This window comes from Capra hircus, chromosome 26 (assembly GCF_001704415.2).
Source record: "Capra hircus breed San Clemente chromosome 26, ASM170441v1, whole genome shotgun sequence".
Lineage (NCBI taxonomy): Eukaryota > Metazoa > Chordata > Mammalia > Artiodactyla > Bovidae > Capra > Capra hircus.
The window spans coordinates 20,561,785-20,582,063 of record NC_030833.1 but is presented as its reverse complement, the minus strand read 5'-3'; the positions used below and the strand labels follow the sequence as shown (position 1 = coordinate 20,582,063).

The 20,279-nt window shown below is 36.8% G+C and overlaps 1 protein-coding gene across 2 annotated transcripts in view; it reads left to right on the top strand.

Annotated features, from left to right (window-relative positions):
• Positions 276 to 20,279, top strand: part of PDCD4 (programmed cell death 4 (neoplastic transformation inhibitor)) — a 26,248-nt gene continuing 6,244 nt past the window's right edge. The window contains exons 1-9 of one of the 2 annotated variants that reach the window (XM_018041277.1): positions 276 to 494; positions 4,843 to 4,949; positions 8,537 to 8,668; positions 11,453 to 11,755; positions 13,308 to 13,402; positions 14,436 to 14,549; positions 16,119 to 16,340; positions 17,913 to 18,010; positions 19,007 to 19,121. In XM_018041277.1, the coding sequence (XP_017896766.1) occupies positions 4,907 to 4,949; positions 8,537 to 8,668; positions 11,453 to 11,755; positions 13,308 to 13,402; positions 14,436 to 14,549; positions 16,119 to 16,340; positions 17,913 to 18,010; positions 19,007 to 19,121 (1,122 nt within the window). In that variant the 5' untranslated portion in view covers positions 276 to 494; positions 4,843 to 4,906. The remainder of the gene's footprint in view (positions 495 to 4,842; positions 4,950 to 8,536; positions 8,669 to 11,452; positions 11,756 to 13,307; positions 13,403 to 14,435; positions 14,550 to 16,118; positions 16,341 to 17,912; positions 18,011 to 19,006; positions 19,122 to 20,279) is intronic. The other variant, XM_018041278.1, reaches the window with a different exon arrangement.

The window sequence follows — 20,279 nt, the reverse complement described above, 5'->3', positions numbered from 1 at the left end:
TCCCCCCCTCAACCTCCCCGCCCCGCCCCCCAACCTCCCCGCCCCGCCCTCAACCTCCCCGCCCCGCCCTCAACCTCCCCGCCCCGCCCTCAACCTCCCCGCCCCGCCCTCAACCTCCCCGCCCCGCCCTCAACCTCCCCGCCCCGCCCTCAACCTCCCCGGCCACTCTACTCGGCTCCCCACCAGCCAGGCCCCAAAGCATGATGCGCATGCGTCCTCCCGCGCCCTTGCCCAGCTTTCCACGTTTCACTTCCCTCCTTTTCCCTCCGCAGCGCCAGCTCCATCGCTACGATTGGCCAGAAGACCTCCTCGGATTGGCCAATAAACGGCGCCCTGTCGCCCCCGTGTTACTGGGTAGAACAAAACAAAAACAAACAGAGCGAGAGGGGTCAGAGACGCTCGGAGGCAGCGACAGACGCTGAGGTGCCGGGTCGGGGCCGGCTGACCAGGGACCTGGGCGAGCAACAGCGGCGGCGACGGCGGCGGCCTGAGGGGTCAGTAGCGGCGGCCCGGCCCGCGCGCTCGGGAGGACTGTGCCCTCTCCCACAGCCCCTATCTTCAGAGGCAGCCGCTCGTTGGGGGAGGGGGGCGGGGGGTCGTGGAGGCGGCGGCCGAGGCCGGGTCGGGCCGGCGGGGCCGGCGTCCGCCGCCTCCTCGGAGCTCGGCAGGCCGAGCCGCGTCCGCCCCAACGCCCTGGGCTGCGGAGAACCGGCCCCGATGCCCTCCTCTGGCCTCGGCTGGGAGCGTGGCGGCACGGGCCCGCCCCCTCTTGGACCCCCTCCAGGCTTAGCGGGGCGCGCGGGGCTCTCGCCGTCGAGGGGCTCCTCGCCCACCAGAAGGCCGACTTTTCTTTTTCCTCTGGGGATGGGCGTCGGGAGGCGGGTTTCTGGCCCGACTGAAATCCTGTGAGGAAGGTATGCGCCCTCCTGGCCTCCTTGGGGGCCCGCGCTGAAGATGCGGCCCGGCGTTCCCCGACCCGGCCCACCGGAGCCCGGGCCCGGCAGCCCGCCCGCGTCCAGCACCACGCGGGGGTCGGCCTGGCCTGGGGGGCTGCAGGAGCCCAGGCCTGCGCGGCGGAGAAGCGGGCCGGGCCACAGCGGGAGGGACTGCTGGGAGGCGGCCACGTGCCCGCCGCCGCGGCCCTGCGAGAACTTCGGCGCGCCTCAGGTTGGGTATAGGGTCGCTTGTTTAGTTTAAATGAAATCTCCCGGGGAAAACAAAGGCAGAGAGGGAGCCCCCTTTCTGTGTAACGTGTGCTGTGTCTGCTGCATTTGTCTATTTGATGCTGCGGTGTATGCGGGGAGGCTTTTTTGGTTTGTTTGCTTTACAAGAGCTTCAGAACTGCCTTCGGAAGTCAAAATCGCCTGTCTCCCCTGGCCCTAGTGAGAACTGACTGCGTAGCTAGCAGTTGTGAGATACTGACAGAGAAGTAAAATGACTAAAAATGCACCTTCCTCTGAGGGGGGAAAATGTCACCGCCTGTTTCTCCCTGCATTTCCCTTGTTAAATTAGACTTTTGGCATTCTTGCTAACGTAAGGCTTTTTAGGAACTCACCACTCACTTTTTAAAGGATCATTACAGATACGTTGTAAATTTACTTATTGGTATTTATGCCTTTGAGCTTTCCTGGCGGCTCAGTGGTGAAGAATCCGCTTGCCAGTGCAGGAGATGCTGGTTCCATTCCTGGCCCCGGAAGATCCCTTGGAGAAGGAAATGGCAACCCACTCCAGTATTCTTGCCTGGAAAATCCTATGGACAGAGGAGCCTGGAAGTACAGTTCATGGGGTTGCAAGAGTTGGACACAATTTAGCGACTAAACTGCCACCACCATATGCTCTTAACTTCCCTTTTTTATAGATTTATTAAACTCCTTAATATCTTAGCAGGCGTCTTTGAATTTTATTTTGGTTGGGTTTTCTGTTGTAGTAATGAGAAAGGAAAAGTAGTTAAGAGTGTAAGTAGCTAAGAGTGTAAAAATAAATGACATTTTGCTGTTTTCCCTCATTTTTGCATCATTGTGGTCGAGTGCTTTTAGCTGATTTTAAGTGGCTAGTTAGCAGTGATTGTAGACCTGAAGTGAATACAAGTACTTTTCTAGTTAACATATGGCCTAAACTTCAAAAGAAAGTCGAAGGGGTTTATGAGGTATATTTCAGGAAATAGATTTTTTTAGGGGAAGTAGGATGGGAAAGTGAGGATCTTTTTGGGAATGTCTTGGAAATTGATGCTTCTGCTTGTATGCTTCTGTGAAACACAATGGATAAATGAAAACTTTAATTTCAGCCTTTTTTGTCTCAGCTTTATTGAAAATTTTCTAGTTTTGTGTGAAGAATGTGGAGTTTAGATTTTTTTTTTTTTTTTTGCTTTACATTTGTCTCAAGTTTGTGGCAAAAATCTTACGGATTGTTAAGTAACTGGAAGCTCATTACTTTGAAGACAGTAGTAACACGGGACTTATCTTTATCTTTCTGTAAATTCTTCTAAAACATCTGTGTTGTTATCAAGTGTCCCTGAGTTCTTGAATGTGTTAATCATTGCCAGAAGACCGAGACAGGGCTTTTTGTTGTTGTTACAGTTATTTAATAAAAACAAATTTGATGAACTATAGTCATTACCTGATAATGTTCTTTGTCCAACTGAGTGTCTTTTGTGTAATAATTTAGATATTATTTTTAGTGTTAGAAAAGCAGTATTTAAAATTTTGATATGACAGCAGAAGTGTGTGTTCTAATAAGCTTCTTTCTGGTAACTCTAAAGAATCTTCTGTGGGTTATTAAAATCTTGTATTGAGCTTGTGCACACAGAAGTGGATTCAGAAGGTCAGGGTTCTAATCCTGATTCTTCCAATGAGCACTTTCTCTGATTCTGTTTAGTTGTTTGACAGTGGAGTTCCTACCTCAAGATTCTTCTGAGTGGTGCATGAAATAACGCATGTAAAATTGTTTTTGAATTATAAGAGGCTTTTTAAACATCAGTTATACTTTATTAGCTAAGTTCTGCCGAAAGTGTCCTCTTGAAGATTATGTTTGTATCAAGATTGAAGAAGATTTTTAAAATTAACTCTAGTTAAAAAATCTCACACTCATATCATGTAACATTTTCTCTTTCTAAAACATGTGATTCATTTACTAAAATGAAATAGATTTGGCATTTTCAGCCATGGAGGACACTAATGTTTAGGTTTACGAACTCTTTTTGTTCATTTATCTTTATGTACATATTTCTGAGGTTCATTTTTCCCCCTAAATCTGAAGTTGGTAGGAGTTATGATACTGAAGGATATTTATATACAATCCATATTTCTGTTTCTTCTGAATAGAATGAGAGTGATTTCACCATTTTCTTAACTTCTGAAACATCTCAGTAGCATCTCAGTAGCCTAAGGATTATGCCACATTAAGAAACTTAAAATTTTTGCGTAAGGTATGCGTTTTTGTTTCACAAAATAATACCCTTTCCTGAAGGAAAGGGCTGTACAACTTACAAGATGTTAAAATGGTGTATGTTAAGAAATGTAAAAGTCAGTTTTTCCTTTGAGTGGCAGGAGGCATATCATTTTTCTAAAATGACAACTAACAGTAGGTTATGTTACATGAAAATGAAATGCTTTTTTGTAATTAGTTTATTAGTCATTCTCTTTAATTTGTGCATTTTATCTTTAAAAAGTCACTAGACTTCCCTAGTAACCCAGATGGTAAAGAGTCTGCCTGCAATGCGGGAGACCTGGTTTGATCCGTGGGTCAGGAAGCTCCCCTGGAGAAGGAAATGGCAACCCACTCTGGTATCCTTGCCTGGAAAATCCCATGGACAGAGGAGCCTGGTGGGCCCCAATATATGGGGTCATAAAGAGTTGGACACAGCTGAGTGACTAACACACATATCTTTAGAAAAGGGCACACTGCTGGTGAAATGATTATAAATGACCTGAATGACATATCTAACTTACGTTACTTCTAAACAGATACTTAAGTACTCTAAATTACTATTTAAAAAATATTTCCAGAGAGATTATAAAATTGTATTTGGTTATACCTTCTGGTGATAATTTTCATGAGAATGTATTTTGATAGTCTTTTTTCAAACAGTGGATTTTTATTGCTAAATTAATTGTCTAAATAAAAGGTAACTGATTTCATCAACTAGGACCTTCCAGCATTAGTAATATTCAAACCATTTTGAAATCAAGATCTAAAATATTGAGGTGCTAATGTAATTGTACTTACTCTTTTCTGAAATAGGTAAGATTTTTAAAAGGAATGAGTTTTTCAGAGTCTAAAAATAATGGTCTCATAGAAAATAATAATTTAAAAAATTTCTTTGTAGCAGTAATTATAGGTGCCTCAGTGATGAAATGGCAGATTTATCTGCTTTCAGATATGTTTTAGTGTGAAAAATAAGATAATCCTGTCTTTTTTTTTAAACCAAAACTGTGTTATTTGCATTTTAAAGTATTAGTCCTTATAGTTAATTGGCAACAAACTATTCAGTATCTAGATGTAGCAGATTAATTATGAGGCCTGGTATTTTTTAAAAATTTGGAATATGTATCTACTTTAACTTGAAATAAGCATGTTTAGCAAATATATCTTTTAATTCCAAGTTACAAGGGTGCTTTGCCACATCCAGACATATGGACTTTTTTTATTTTTTTGGACACAGGTAAACTTATCAAGAAGATTGAAACCAAATGTTAATTAGGGGAAGTAAAGTGAACTCTTAAAAAAAATGGAATTATGTGGTGATTTTTTTTTTTTAAACAGCTGGAGTAAGTAAATTAAATGGACCTTAATTATGTGAGTTTGGAAGATGTTGAAGTTTTTCATTTTTTTTTCTTTTTAAAGAAATCCGTCCCAAAGGAAGAGTTTCATTTGGTAACTTAATCAGTGCAAGTGAAATTAAGGAACAATGGATGTAGAAAATGAGCAGATACTGAATGTAAACCCTACAGGTAAGTAATTATCTTGAATCTTGACTATTGTGAGCAAGTTTTAGGCCATTACAAATTTTATGAAAACATCTTTACTTTAAAAACCATCTTAACTCATGCTATAAGAAACCAGGTCATATTATTTTAAAAATCAAGTTGGTGATTCTTATTTTTATGAAATTCATCATATGTATTTTTCTGTGTGTCCTTTCACATTTCATACATTTATTCTCCAGTATTTATAATAAACTCTATGGTGTAGATGGGAGAAGAATAGTGAACCTGATCATTACTATTTTCATATGTGCTAGTTAGTGGTTTCTATAATATAAACTATTATTGGTATCATCGCTCTCTTTCCTAACTAATAATTTATTATAAATTAACTGTATTTCCCCCAATTTTCTGTGATGCTTCAGTAGTACATTATTGTAAAAATGATTTTGTAGAATAGATGTCCAAAATAACTTTAGATCTAAATAACTTTAGATCACTTAAAATGTGTATATGTTTCAGGATAATCTTTGTAGAGAGCTCATTAGGATTATGAAATATTGTCAGTAGCAAGAACTTTTCATGTTGGTACATTTTAGGTAATTCTTTGCTTTATGATTAATACTGAAAAAATCTCCATGGAATTGAATGTTTAGCATATTTCATTTTTTGATATTATAGCTTCATTTTTCAATGATTTTGATTCACTGTTTTGTCCAATTATATAGTGATCTGAATTCACACTTTGAAGTTGAAGCTTCTTTGCCATTTTAAGTGTGCTAGAAAATTATTGTTGAAAAAAATTACTACAATAATTAATGATTATTTTGGTGCCACTATATACAATGGCTCTATGAATACTTGTTTTTTAGCATTGTAAGTGGGTCTTATGTCCCTGCTTCATTGAGGTGGGAATAGTAATGATAAAATTTAAGAATATGTTTCACAGATGGATAATTGTTTCTTCTCTGTACTGTCTAGTATGATAGCCAGTAGCCACATATGACTACTCAGCTCTTAAACTGACATATCTGTTCAGATGTATTGTAGGTGTAAAACTTTTTCTATTGGTTACATGCTGAAATAATAAAATGGATCTATTACATTAAATAAAATATATTAAAATAAATTTCAATTATTCCTTTTTAGTTTTTAATAGGGATATTAGGAATTTTAAAATTAGATCTTTGACTTGCATTATTTATTAGGTAGCACAGCTCTAAGTTTTATACTGTTTTCTAATTGTAACAAGTTTTATTTCTAATCTTGTTCTTAGTGTCTCTGCTCTGTACTTCTTAAATACTTCACTACTTGGATGAGCCTTAGACAGGCTTTTGCAGTCAATTTAACCTGTAACAGTCTATGTTAGACTAGTGTATTAATTCCAGCTTCTACTTTTACCAGCTATGTTACTTTGGGGAAGTAGGTTATGTGCTTTGACCTTCAGTTTATTCATATGTAAAGCTGAAATTATAAATAACCCGCTTTAAAGGTTTATTACTGGGATTAAGTGAGATACTGTGCATGTGTGTCATAGCACATGCCCATAGCGTGTATTATGTGTATCACAAATGAAAATGTGTTTATATTGTTAAATATAATAACATAATTCAGTGGACTAGTAATTGAAAGTGTGATTGTCTGGTACTGTGGTGTAATGTATGCTGGGTTGGTTATTGAGATGTTAGAGAATTCAGAAAGAAGAATTTAGTACACAGTAGAAAATGACTTTGAAGTCACCACATTCCGTACTCAAGGTTTTTTTTATCTTTTAAACTTGGGTTTTCTTAAAGTCAGATCATTAGTGGTTCAGTTCAGTCGTTCAGTTGTGTCTGACTCTTTGTGACCCCATTTCTAAAACCAGCTTGAACATCTGGAAGTTCACGGTTCACGTATTGCTGAAGCCTGGCTTGGAGAATTTTGAGCATTACTTTACTGGTGTGTGAGATGAGTACAGTTGTGCGGTAGTTTGAGCATTCTTTGGCATTGCCTTTTTTTGGGACTGGAATGAAAACTGACCTTTTCCTGTCCTGTGGCCACTGCTGAGTTTTCCAAATATGCTGGCATATTGAGTGTAGCACTTTTACAGCGTCATCTTTTAGGATTTGAAATAGCTCAACTGGAATTCCATCACCTCCACTAGCTTTGTTTGTAGTGATACTTCCTAAGGCCCACTTGACTTCACATTCCAGGATGTCTGGCTCTAGGTGAGTGATCACACCATCGTGATTATCTGGGTGGTGAAGCTCTTTTTTGTACAGTTCTTCTGTGTATTCTTGCCACCTCTTCTTAATATCTTCTGTTTCTGTTAGGTCCCTACCATTTCTGCCCTTTATTGAGCCCATCTTTGCATGAAATGTTCCCTTGGTATGTCTAATTTTCTTGAAGAGATCTCTAGTCTTTCCCATTCTGTTGTTTTCCTCTATTTCTTTGCATTGATGGCTGAGGAAGCCTTTCTTATCTCTCCTTGCTATTCTTTGGAACTCTGCATTCAAATTGGTATATCTTTCCTTTTCTCCTTTGCTTTTTGCTTCTCTTCTTTTCACAGCTATTTGTAAGGCCTCCCCAGACAGCCATTTTGCTTTTTTGAATTTCTTTTTCTTGGTTATGGAACCCCAAAACTCAGGTAAGTATATAGCAAAATATAAAAGAGCAATTGATGTAAAAATAAAAATGGGTTAAAATTATAATACTTAATATATAAAATATACCTAGATATATCTACTGCTCAAGATACATAAATGTATATTTGAAAGGATATTAAAATAGTTGAAGAAACTCAAGTGTAGGAAATATGATTAAATTGAATACTTTAGTACTCTGAGGGACATTTTAATGCATTGTTATATTTCTAAGAGAGGCCTTCATCTTCTGGTTGAGTTTGGTGGCTCACCTCAATTGTTGAATAATGAAAGCAGTATGTTAGAGATAGGTGTTTAATGTTTGCTTCGGTCATCCATTCTTATGTGAAACACCGTCTAGCTTGTCTGATCTCTGATCTTTCCTTCTCCTTCCTCTTATTTTTTTTCTTCTTTGTATTCCCTCATTCCCTGTTTCTTTAGCTGTCACCACTTTGCTGCACTCTAGCTTTACATTTTCTAGAGTTAACAGTCATCTTAAGATTCAATGTGAGTTTGAATCTTATCCACAGTCCTTTTTAGGTATGTAACTTTTCAGTGAAACGTCTTTCTGGAAAATGAGGATAAACAGCTTCATTGTAGAGCTTTGTTTGAATTATAGACCATGTAGGTAAAGTACTTGTGACCTGCTATGTAGTAGGTACAATACTGATGGTAATGATAGAAGAAGTATACAACTTCTATGGCTACTGCTACTTTTACTACTAATAGTCTTAGTAGTTTAGGTCTGGTGGTTATGATGATGTCCCAAAGTGACCCTGCTAGCACTGGCTTCCTTTCCTAGTCTAAACTTTTGAAATACTGTTTATTTTTAAAATTCTGTTTGAAAGCCCTTTATTTTGTCTTTAAAAGTGTTAACCTTTTTATTTATCTCAGAGTTATTACCCTTGCCCTTTTCAGTTAGTTTGTGACTGACTACAGCAACGTTTTCTTAGCTGGTCTCTTGATACTTTCTATTTTTTATAATATATTCAGTATTCCTCTGCAAACAAATTATGCCAAGTCTACCTATGATATCAAATCTAAGCCTTGACCATTCGAATGTGGGAGTGGTCAGCAGCTATTCCAGTGATTGGGACAGGATCAAAAAGGACCTAACATTACAAGGTAATGAGTTTACACTTGATTTTGACCCAATAGGAATACCTTCAAAGGGTTATCAGTGGGAGAAGATCAGTCTCCATGCAGTTTGGAGAATGGTTTGAAGATTCAGGGCAGGAGACTATTTATGAGACTGCTCAAGTAGTTTGGTGCTTCTTAATGCTTTCGTTTTGTGATTACCACAGGATTTGTGCCTGTTATACTTTTTTTCAAGAATTGTAAAGATTTTAACACACCTGTGGTTCTCTTTATAGGTTGATTTAAAAAATCTTTAGTTTCTACATATTACCTTACACATTTGAAAGCCCATGCATATAGATTTGACACATCTTAGTTACACTTGGGAATTTCCTAAGACATTTGAGCAAGCTTCAGGAGTTGGTGATGGACAGGGAGGCCTGATGTGCTGCACTCCATGGGGTTGCAAAGAGTTGGATGCAACTGAAGACATTTGAAAGGCTTTCTAGGTGGCACTAGTGGTAAAGAACCTGCCTGTTAATACAGGAGACAATGCAGGAGACATAAGAGACACAAGTTCGATCCTTGGCTTGGGAAGATCTCCTGTGGTAACCCACTCCAGTATTCTTGCCTGGAGAATCCCATGGACAGAGGAGTCTGGCAGGCTACAGTCCCTAGGGTCACAAAGAGTTGGACATGACTGAAGCAACCTAGCAAGACCTTTGAAAAGGAATTCGGCTCTGAGTTGAGTTAGCCATAATGAGCAAAACTCAGGCCCAGGGATAACTAATTCACTAACTTTCTGAGCCTTGAAAAGTTTTCAGAGTAAAGCCAATTGTTTCCATGTCATTTGATCCCCATTGACGTTAGAGAGCGTGAAGGATACTCTGCTAGGTGCTGCAGTTACAAAAATATATAGTATAGACATGGTTCCTCTTTTGAGCCTTATGACTTATTTGGAAAAGCACGACTGGTATATAAAAAGAAATAAAGTGATTTCGTGAGGTGGTAAATGAGCAATATGTGAGTGTTACTGTGCCTAAAATTGTTAGAAAAGTTTTCATGGAGGAAGTACGACTTGAGCTGTATGTCCTAAAGGACTTTGGTAACTGGACAAAGCAGAGACGATGACATTTTAAACAGAAGACGATTGGGAACTGTGAATACATTGCTGTGTTTCAGGGGATAATGTGCAAATTTTATATAGGCTAGACGATATTCAGAGAGTGCTAAGTAAATGTGAGTCAGATTTAGAGAAATGAATTAGAACTTTGAGATAATGGCTTTGAAAGCAGTGATGAATCAGCAGTTTGGCTCAATAATCACAAATGATCACTTATTTGCAAAATGCCTTTCAACCTTTTTGCATTAGTAGTATTTTCTAAGTGGCCATAATTAATCATGAGATGTTTAGCAAGTTATTTAAATACTCTTATCCTTAGTTTCCTTGTCTGTATAAATGATGCAATAAATAGCTCTCAAACTTGTGGGTAAATGACAAAATGCCCAGCCTAGAGCTTGGTAAATAATAGGCATTCTTTAAAAGTTTATCTCCCCTCTCTCAAGAGCCTTAGTCTTTTCTATCTCCAGCTGCTTGACTGTCTTAGCTCATAAAAGTTTCAAAGGTTTTATGTTTGTGTTTATATTAACACAAGTTTTATGATATAAACACATGAGATAACACACTTTCTGTAAACATTGTTCATTAACATTCAATGCCTTCGTTTACTTTCCATGATACTGTGAAGAATAATCCTGTTTCAGTTCAGTTCAGCTCAGTCAGTCAGTTGTGTCCAACTCTGCAGCCCCCATGGACTGCAGCCCGCCAGGCTTCCCTTTCCATCACCAACTCCCGGAGTTTACTCAAACTCATGTCCATCAAGTCGGTGATGCCATCTAACCATCTTGTCCTCTGTTGTCCCCTTCTCCTCCTGCCTTCAGTCTTCCCCAGCATCAGGGTCTTTTCCAGTGAGTAGGTTCTTCTCATCAGGTGGCTAGAGTATTGGAGCTTCAGCTTCAGCATCTAGTCCTTCCAAGAATATTTAGGACTTATCTCCTTTAGGATTGACTGGTTTGACCTGCTTGTTGTCCAAGGGCTCTCAAGAGTCTTCTCCAACACCACAGTTCAAAAGCATCAGTTCTTCGGCACTCAGCTTTCCTTGTGGTCCAACTCTCACATCCATACATGACCACTGGAAAAGCCATAGCTTTGACTAGATGGACCTTTGTCAGCAATGTCTCTGCTTTTTAATACACTGCCTTGGTTTGTCAAGAAGCTTTTCTTCGAAGGAGCAAGTATCTTTTAATTTTATGGCTGTAGTTGGTGTCCACAGTGATTTTGGAGCCCAAGAAAATAAAGTCTGTCACTGTTTCCATTGTTTCCCATGTATTTGCCATGAAGTGATGAGACTGGATGCCATGAAATTAGTTTTTTTGAATGTTGAGTTTTAAGCCAGCTCTTTAGTTCCTCTTGCTTTTTGCCATAAGGGTGGCATCATCTGCATATCTGAGGTTATTGGTATTTCTCCCGGCAGTCTTGATTCCAGCTCGTGCCTGGCATTTCGCATAATGTTAAATAAGTAGGGTGACAATATACACCTTTGATGTACTCCTCCTCCAATTTTGAGCCAGTCCCTTTTCCATGTCTGGTTCTAACTGTTGGTTAATTGTCGTTTATTAGATTGAGCCTATGAAATTGCCAATATGTGACTGCTACATATAAAAATGATAATTTCATATGATTCAACCTAATCTAACTTATGACTGTAGCTGGTATAGCAATAGTTAAAATGCTTACTTAGATTTCTTTTTTTCCTTCGTTTTGTTTTTAAGATCCAGATAATTTAAGTGACTCTCTCTTTTCTGGTGATGAAGAAAATGCTGGGACTGAGGAAATAAAGAATGAGATAAATGGAAATTGGATTTCGGCGTCTTCCATTAATGAAGCTAGGATTAATGCCAGGGCGAAAAGGCGGCTGCGGAAAAACTCATCCCGGGACTCCGGCAGAGGTGATTCCGTCAGTGATAATGGAAGTGAAGGCCTTAGATGTGGAGTAACTGCACCAACCAGTCCAAAGGGAAGGTTGCTGGATAGGCGATCTAGATCTGGGAAAGGACGAGGATTACCAAAGAAAGGTTGGTATATATCTTATACAAAGAAATAAAAGGAAGAGATGCTTTCTGATTCTTGTACTGCAATTTATTGTTCTAAGAAAGAGAGGAATTTAAGCAATGATAATGTAAGGCTTTATGGTTTGTATGTATTTTTACATAGTAATAATTCAAGGATCACCCCACTCTTTAGATTGAGCCTTTTTGCTTGTTTGTTTAGGTTTAGCTATCTTAAGCAGAACTTTGTCTCATATTTCCAGCAAAATCATTTTCACGGTTATGACTTGGGCATGTATTCTCTAATTCTGCTTGAAGTAGGGTCAGAAATTCATCATACCTATTATCTAATGAATCTAATTAATTATGTCTTGTTAAGAATATGTGATAAATACAATTTGACTCGTAATATCAGGGTCAGAATTTTAATACTTTTGTAGATCTGTTTCTAACTTCTTTTTAGTTCTGTTTATTTCGGGTACTGATATTGTTTTACTGCTGTATCTCCAGGGCCTGGAGTAGTGACTCCAAGGGTAGGTACTTACATGATTGTTGACTTGAGGGGTCTTGTTAGCCGCTGTCTGTGGTAGAATTTTGATGCAGTTTGGAGATTTCACTTGCATCTAAATGGTGGAAGCATCAAATTATGGCCTAGGATTCTTGTAAAGTTTTTGTACCTTGTCAAAAGTTGTTGTTGAATGACTCTGCAACCATTGGCTGGATCAGAATGAAACCTAACTACCAGATTTGTTTTTGCTCTGGTGGTAAGAATTATACTCAATGTGTAAATAATGCTCCCCGCCATGGGTGATAAAGTTCTTTTAAAATATTGCAACATATTGAGCCTTATAAAAACATTTCAATACATTTATTTAGTAAAGCAACTTTGAAAGTTGGAATTGTTAAACTTCTGCTGATCTATTTATTGGTAGAAAAATAGAAATGATTAGTTCGGTTAATGCTTAAATAGAAATCAGTTATTTGTAATATATTTCTGGCTGTAAAGTATTTGTTACTGGTGGGCTTAGAGAGTTGCAGTCGGACACGACTGAGCACACGCACATGAATATCTAAAGAGAATTTGACTTTAAAACATTTGATGGTGGTCACCATACTTCTTTGTTGAATAATTTCTCTGTTGTTGAGTTTTCTATGTCATCTCTTAACTAAATCAGTGTATTTCTTTTTGTTGTTCCCAAGAAATGTCAGAATTTAGAGCCCAGTTGTTATCAGCTGCCTTGAGGTTACCGTTACAGCTATTTTTGTGTTTGTTTGTTTTTTACTTTTATTTTAAAGCATCTGGCTTTTCAGTTTTAACTTTGTGAGCTGTTTCAACTTGGTGTTTTGGAACTAGGTTATAAATATATCTAATCATTACTGGAAAAGCAGTGATCTGAAAAAAAAGTTTACCGTATAATTCTCAACTGGCAAAAAAAAAAACTGGCATAAAAATTAAAATACAGTTTTTTAACTGCTCCTTAATTAACACCTGAACATCTAGAACTATTTCAGATTTCAATTAAAATTTATGAACTGTGGACATTAATCTGTTTCCTTTCTCAATTCTAAACTTTTTCAGGTGGTGCTGGAGGCAAAGGTGTCTGGGGCACCCCTGGACAGGTATATGATGTGGAGGAGGTAGATGTGAGAGATCCCAACTATGATGATGACCAGGTATGAGGGTGATACTTTTTGTGATATGTGCTTAGAAGACTTGCAGACTCTTTTGACCTCATGTTTGTAGCATACTCATATATTGGTCAAATCATCTATTCTATATTTGTATTATTCATATACATATAATTTTATTTATATGTGTGATTATCTGCATGATTATATAATATGTATATGAGTGTGTATATAAGTGTGTACACGTTACATCCATTCGTATATATATCTAAATCGTATGTATATTCAGTACTTTCAGACTATTAGGTTAATTTTGGATTAGAAAACCAAGTTAACTGAGTAATGTATATGTAATTTTCACTTGATTTTTGAATTTAATATTTGGACATGGAAATATTTCTAAGAGAACATGAAAAAATATGTTTTAAAATCAGTAGGATTCAAGTACTGTAAAATGTTTGCTAAATATTCTAATTTTATTGTATAAACTTGAAAGTGTTTGTTGTTAGATGAAGCCAGTCACATGTTGCAGGCAAACACTTCAGGACTTTTTTTGCTGAAGACAGGGTTAGAAGATTTTTGGACTTCTTATTTGTTTTGAAATTTCAGTTGAATAGTGCTTTTTCTTAGAGATTTTCTGGACTCATGAAGGCTTACATTTTGTAGTACTAATCATAAAGGCTTTGGTTCCCACTGTTTTTTTTTTTTTTTAAATGACATTTTAATGAAAATACTAGATATAATAGCCATCATAAAGTTTTTTGGTCACTGAAGTATTATTGTTTTTTTGAGAGAAAAAATAAACAAGCTATGGGGGGGATCAGGAGCAAGTCATATATTTGCTGTGGTTAGTGGTTCTGATCTATATTTTGATTTATTATATTCAGATTTTATAAAAGAACAGTGACATAGATTTCTGTTTTTATATTATGTAACTGATCAAAGCATGTAGCATGTTTTTTTTCTTGTTCCAAATAAGGTATTACTAAGCAGTTGGAGTACAAAATTATGAAACAATTTCAGTTTATCTGAATATTTTGTTCTTTAATTTGTAACACTCTTCCTCTTCCCTTTCCAGGAGAACTGTGTTTATGAAACTGTAGTTTTGCCTTTGGATGAAATGGCATTTGAAAAGACTCTGACACCAATTATACAGGAATATTTTGAGCATGGAGATACTAATGAAGTTGCGGTAGGTTTAAAGTTGCAAGTGTAACTTTTTTAATATAGGAGAACAAACACTGTTAAAAGCAAAACATCATATCCAGGATGATTTTGGATCACTGGAAAAGACTAAGCATTTTTTAATACATAAATGAAATTTTAACTAAGAAATGGAATAAAATTTTAATTACCATTCTTAACCTGTTTGGGATCTGATGAGGACTATGGGCCATTTGCTTCTATGAAAAACGGCACAACATAGTATTTTAATAATTGTTGTAATTATAACATTTCCATAATTGATAGTATTTAAAATATAATTTTAACAATTTCAAGGCGTTTATGGACCTTCTAAAACCTCCTCAGGGGTCTCAGTTAAAAATACTTCAGTTCCACTTTCTTTGATATTCATTTCAATGCTTAGGACTAGAATAAAATTTATCCTTGTACTTTGTCCAAAAATGAACACAAATGTAAATAAAGATTTAGAAAAGAATGCATACAGAAATCAAGAGAACAACTGTGTTTTTGAAGCATAATTTGCATGAGGACATTTGTTGTTATGAATTGTTCATAAAGTAAATCTCGAAGGGTAAAATAAAATTGCTCTCGTTTAGTATTATTGACGTAAAGTAATAAAATTGTGTCTCTGTAGAAGACTTATAATTTAGATTCTTTTAATTCAGACTGGGCTTTCTTGGTTTGTCTCGTAATATGAGGTTTGATAGCTTTGCATTTTTGTAGGATTTGAATATAAAACAAATATTTGATCAGTGGATACCATGTGGAGGTATTTATAATGGTGATTCCTGCCTTTTTGAAGCTCGGTCAAGCGAAGGAAATGATACATACACGGATTATTAGAATGTTATAGAGGAAAAGTTTACCAAAGTCCCATGAGGGTAGGGACTTGAAATCTTGTTACCTACCTAGCATGGGACCAGCGGTATACTCAATTAACTGAGTAGTACTGTGAGGTGAGTGCTATGGAAGCAAAAGATGGAGGGTGATAGATTATCTTGAACCATCTGAGGATGGTTAGGAGTTTGCCAGGCTAAGATGGTTGAAGCGGGTTTTCTAGGAAGAAGTAGTCCTGGAAGGAGTTTTCCAGGAAGGAGTATCATGTTTAAAGTCAATGAGTTGTTCAAGTGCACCCCAGGGAGATGAGATGGAGGGGGAGAGACTATTAACAAGGACACCAGTTAGGTTACTCAGAGTAAGTATCAGTAACTAACTGGTTACTCTGAGTAACGTACCTGGTATCCTTGTTATTAGTCATCACTGTATGTAACTGAGTTGCAACGTAGCTTCTTTGGTCATACTGCCTATATTCTGCTTCCTACTTTGTCACTCCTTTGGGAATCTTCAGCAAATACATTTTTCTGTGCTTTGAATAGGGTGAATATAATGATGATACCTCCCTCAAAGAGTTGGTTTTTTGAATTAAGTAATAAAAACTTATTCACCAAAATGTGACTGCTTCTCTGATTATTTCGAAACAAGGAGAGAGGATATATGGATAAAGTTTTGATTTTTTTTTTCCAAAATAAAATTAAACTATAGGCAATGACATCCTTTTTTTTTTTTTTTTGAGTAGGAAATGCTAAGAGATTTAAATCTTGGAGAAATGAAAAGTGGAGTACCAGTGCTGGCAGTGTCCTTAGCGTTGGAGGGAAAAGCCAGTCACAGAGAAATGACATCTAAACTTCTTTCCGATCTTTGTGGGACAGTAATGAGCACAAATGATGTAGAAAAATCATTTGATAAATTGTTGAAAGACCTACCTGAATTAGCACTGGATACTCCTAGAGCACCGCAGGTTTGTAAAATTCTTCTTTGGGTTCATTCTTCTTTTTGTTCATTCTCCATCTGCTTTGCTTGCATTTATAGAACTAACACCTGCTCCTAGGAAATTTTATTAGACGAAAGAGGGAAAAACTGGCCCATATTCCCTGTCACACAACAACAGTGCTCTAATATTTTAATGTATTTTTCCTTAGCTCTTTCCACTCCCCCAGTGTAGTTCTCATCCCTGTAATTTTATATGCTACTTTCTCTACCATGGTCTCTGTAGTTTTTTGGTCATATTTTTTTTGCTATCTCTATATTCTTTATTACGTGTAGTTGAGCTGTTTCATGACCTAGGATCTTTTAAAAATGTAGATTGTTATAATTGAGGATTGAGTTTGCTTCACTAATGTTATGAAAATAATCATAAATAAGATTGTTCCCTTTTATAGCTTTGTAGGGAGATAATTAGAAAATTCATGACTTTATGTGTGCTTTTGTTTAGATTCTGTCCTCAAAGCCTTTTACTTTTATTAGATTTAATACATGCTGACACTATAATATGACTTTCTGGTTTGAAATTGAAAACGTGTGAAATCGTTGCTATTTACCTGACCAAAGTTTTAAAGCAAGGTAGGAGCACTTTACTTAAACATTAATTTAGGAATAGAGTATAGGTAGGTTAACCTAAATGCTGTTTCTGTTTTCTTTCCTGTGACAAACAGTAAGTAGTCTGTGCTAATACTGAACGGTGATTCAAACATGAACTTTTTTTTTATACCAGTACCAATACTTGAAAAAATAAACTGTACCCAATAGTCATTGTAGAAATTTTGAAAAATAAGGAAAAGCCAAAAGAAAGAAAGGTGAGCAAAAATAGCCACTGTTAACTGTTAGCATTTTGGTATTAAATTTTCCATTCTACTTTTTGTGGATGTATGTCAGTGTATAATTTTTGTACATTTTTACCTTTTTTGTTTTTAAACAAAGTGGAATCATGGTGTATATGCTACTTCATAAACCTAATTTTTCTTACACTCATAAAAATGCGGTAAACATATTTGTCCATATAGTGTACCCATCTTACATATATACTGTTTAACACCACAATTATTGTTAGACACTCAGTTGTTTCCAGTGTTATAAGAAATAATGCTGTGAACATGCTTTCATGTTCACATGAATATTTCTACACACTTTTACCCCCTCAGATAAACTCTTTTACTAAAACAGGTTTTTGAGAGACCATAGTCCAAGTTTTTTTTCCCCCCAAAAGAGTGGTTTCTCTTGACTGTTAAGTCATTGACTTGGCAAATACTTTTGATCATGTATGCTATGCTTCAGGCAGTGTGCAAGGTTGGGGATTCAGTAGTGAGGAAAACATATGTTTTATGCCTCATGGCACTTAAATTGAAGGTTAAGATGTGTGGAGTGTATGCCAAGCATAACTAGTAGGTGCTAAATGATATTTTCTGAATATTCCAGCATGTCTTAGGTATTGACTGTGTAGTTCAACCAGTCTTCATCATTTATGTATTTAGAAATTGTATCCTATAAAGGTTTTAGATTTTTTATATGGCTCTTTTTTTTTTCCTTACTATAGTTGGTGGGCCAGTTTATTGCTAGAGCTGTTGGAGATGGAATATTATGTAATACCTATATTGATAGTTACAAAGGAACTGTAGATTGTGTACAGGCTAGGTAAGTAAATTAATTTTTCTACTTAGAATCCACCTGTGGTGGATTCATGTCAATGTATGGCAAAACCAATACAGTATTGTAAAGTAAAAAAATTAAAAAAAAAACTTTCAAAATAGGGGAAAAGTTCTGCAGGATTCTGTTGAAATGACACTTGAATTAATCAGACATTGTGGATATCTATTTGTCATTTATGTGTAATTAAAATTGAGAGTTTCTTGATACAATAGAACAGAAAGAAGACAGCATTATAATGCAGAAGTTCTGCATTATATATTTCTGCATATATAGTATATGCAGAGTTTTAGCTAAATTATTACCTACCTTTATGTCAAGCTACTTTTCTTTCTGCCTCAGTTTCCTTATTTATAAAATGAAAGGATGGGATTTAGAATGTTCTTTAAGGTCCCTTCAGGTTTTAATATTCTGTAATTATTTAATCTTCTAATAAGATGGACATTAACAAAAGAGCCATATTTTCAATTTTATATTTATTTGCCATGGAAATCTTAGGAAATAATGTTTCTCACTTTTGTTCTTTAGCATAACTATAAGCTAAATGTGTTATTTGAGAATTATGGTCTATAATTTTTCATAACTTCCTAGAACTTAGATTTGGACTTAGCCATGTCTTAGGTTTTCATTTTCTGGAACTATTTCAGGTCATAGTGTAATGATTGCCTTGGTGGGAAAGTATGAATTTATACAAAAGTTCATTTTAGGTGAAATGTTCCTTCTCAGTGTAGATCAGTTATTTTGTAATAACAGAGTTCTGTTGACTAGGAAATGGAAATAAGTGTGTGAGAGAATATTAATATGAAAAGCAACTTTTTTTCTCCAGCTTTTTATTTTGAAAAATAGTTTAAGAGACTTCTTAACTTTACGTTGCTTTTATAACGCAAAAGCTTTTAGTGCATACAGGCCTGCCTGTTCCCCGGACTTTATCCATAATTTGGTCAATCTCAAGTGTTCATATGTCAAAATTAACTGTTTTTGTAGAGCTGCTCTGGACAAGGCTACTGTGCTCCTGAGTATGTCTAAAGGTGGAAAGCGCAAAGACAGTGTTTGGGGCTCTGGAGGTGGGCAGCAGTCTGTTAATCACCTTGTTAAAGAGGTAACTATGGGGTATTATCTTTAATTTATATATATTCTTTAGGGAAATAAACATGCCCTCTAGCTTTTATGGACAAAAATTAAGTTCAGTCTTGCAAGTGAAAAGTTGAATAATCCTTATATATATGGCTTTATGCCCTTTTGCTATAAATTATACTGATCATATAATCATTAAATTTTTACTGTTCCCCTCACTTAAAAATAAGATTGTGTTAAGTTAAAGTGGCTTCGTGAAGAAAGCTATATGGGAACCTTAGCGGAATACCTAAAGTCTTTCCTTGGTATTTAAAAACTTTCAAACTGTTGAAGTAAGAGTTTCTATTTTGTAGTTATTCACTAAATGTCCATTTTTATAACTGCAGTTTGAAAGTGGATGATCTCAGATTTTGTTATGCATTATGAACACTAGAGTAGATCAGAGTGGTAGAATTTTTGTAAGGAAGTTCACTACCTGTGAGAGTTGGACCATAAAAAAAATAAAGAAAGCTGAGTGCTGAAGAATTGATGCTTTTGAATTGTGGTGTTGGAGAAGACTCTTGAGAGTCCCTTGGACTGCAAGGAGATCCAACCAGTCCATCCTAAAGGAGATCAGTCCTGAATATTCATTGGAAGGACTGAAGCTGAAGCTCCAATCCTTTGGTCACCTGATGTGAAGAGCTGACTCATTGAAAAAGACCCTGATGCTGGGAAAGATTGAAGGCAGGAAGAGAAAGGAACGAGAGGACAAGATGGTTGGATGGCATCACCGACTCGATGGACATGGGTTTGAGCAAGCTCCGGGAGATGTTGAAGGACAGGAAAGCCTGGCGTGCTGCAGTCCATGGGGTCGCAAAGCATCAGACATGACTGAGCAACTGAATGGCAACAAATGCATACTTTAAAAGAAAAAGTAATTGATTTTTGCATTAATACCAGATTACTCGCTATGGATTTTTTTTCTGGCAGCAAGATGATACTCTATATTAAGAAACCAAAAATGTTTTACTCTTCTTCTTTGAGGATTTTAAAGAAAATTAGAAGATTTATATAGTACATGTGCTTCTGATTTTTGAGTGTAGTGTTTTTATGTGACAAAAGTAAAACTTTCTGTATTCCCAGGTGACATAATCTGCGTACAGAAAATTCAAGTGGATCATCAAAAAAACAAAAATACCAAACT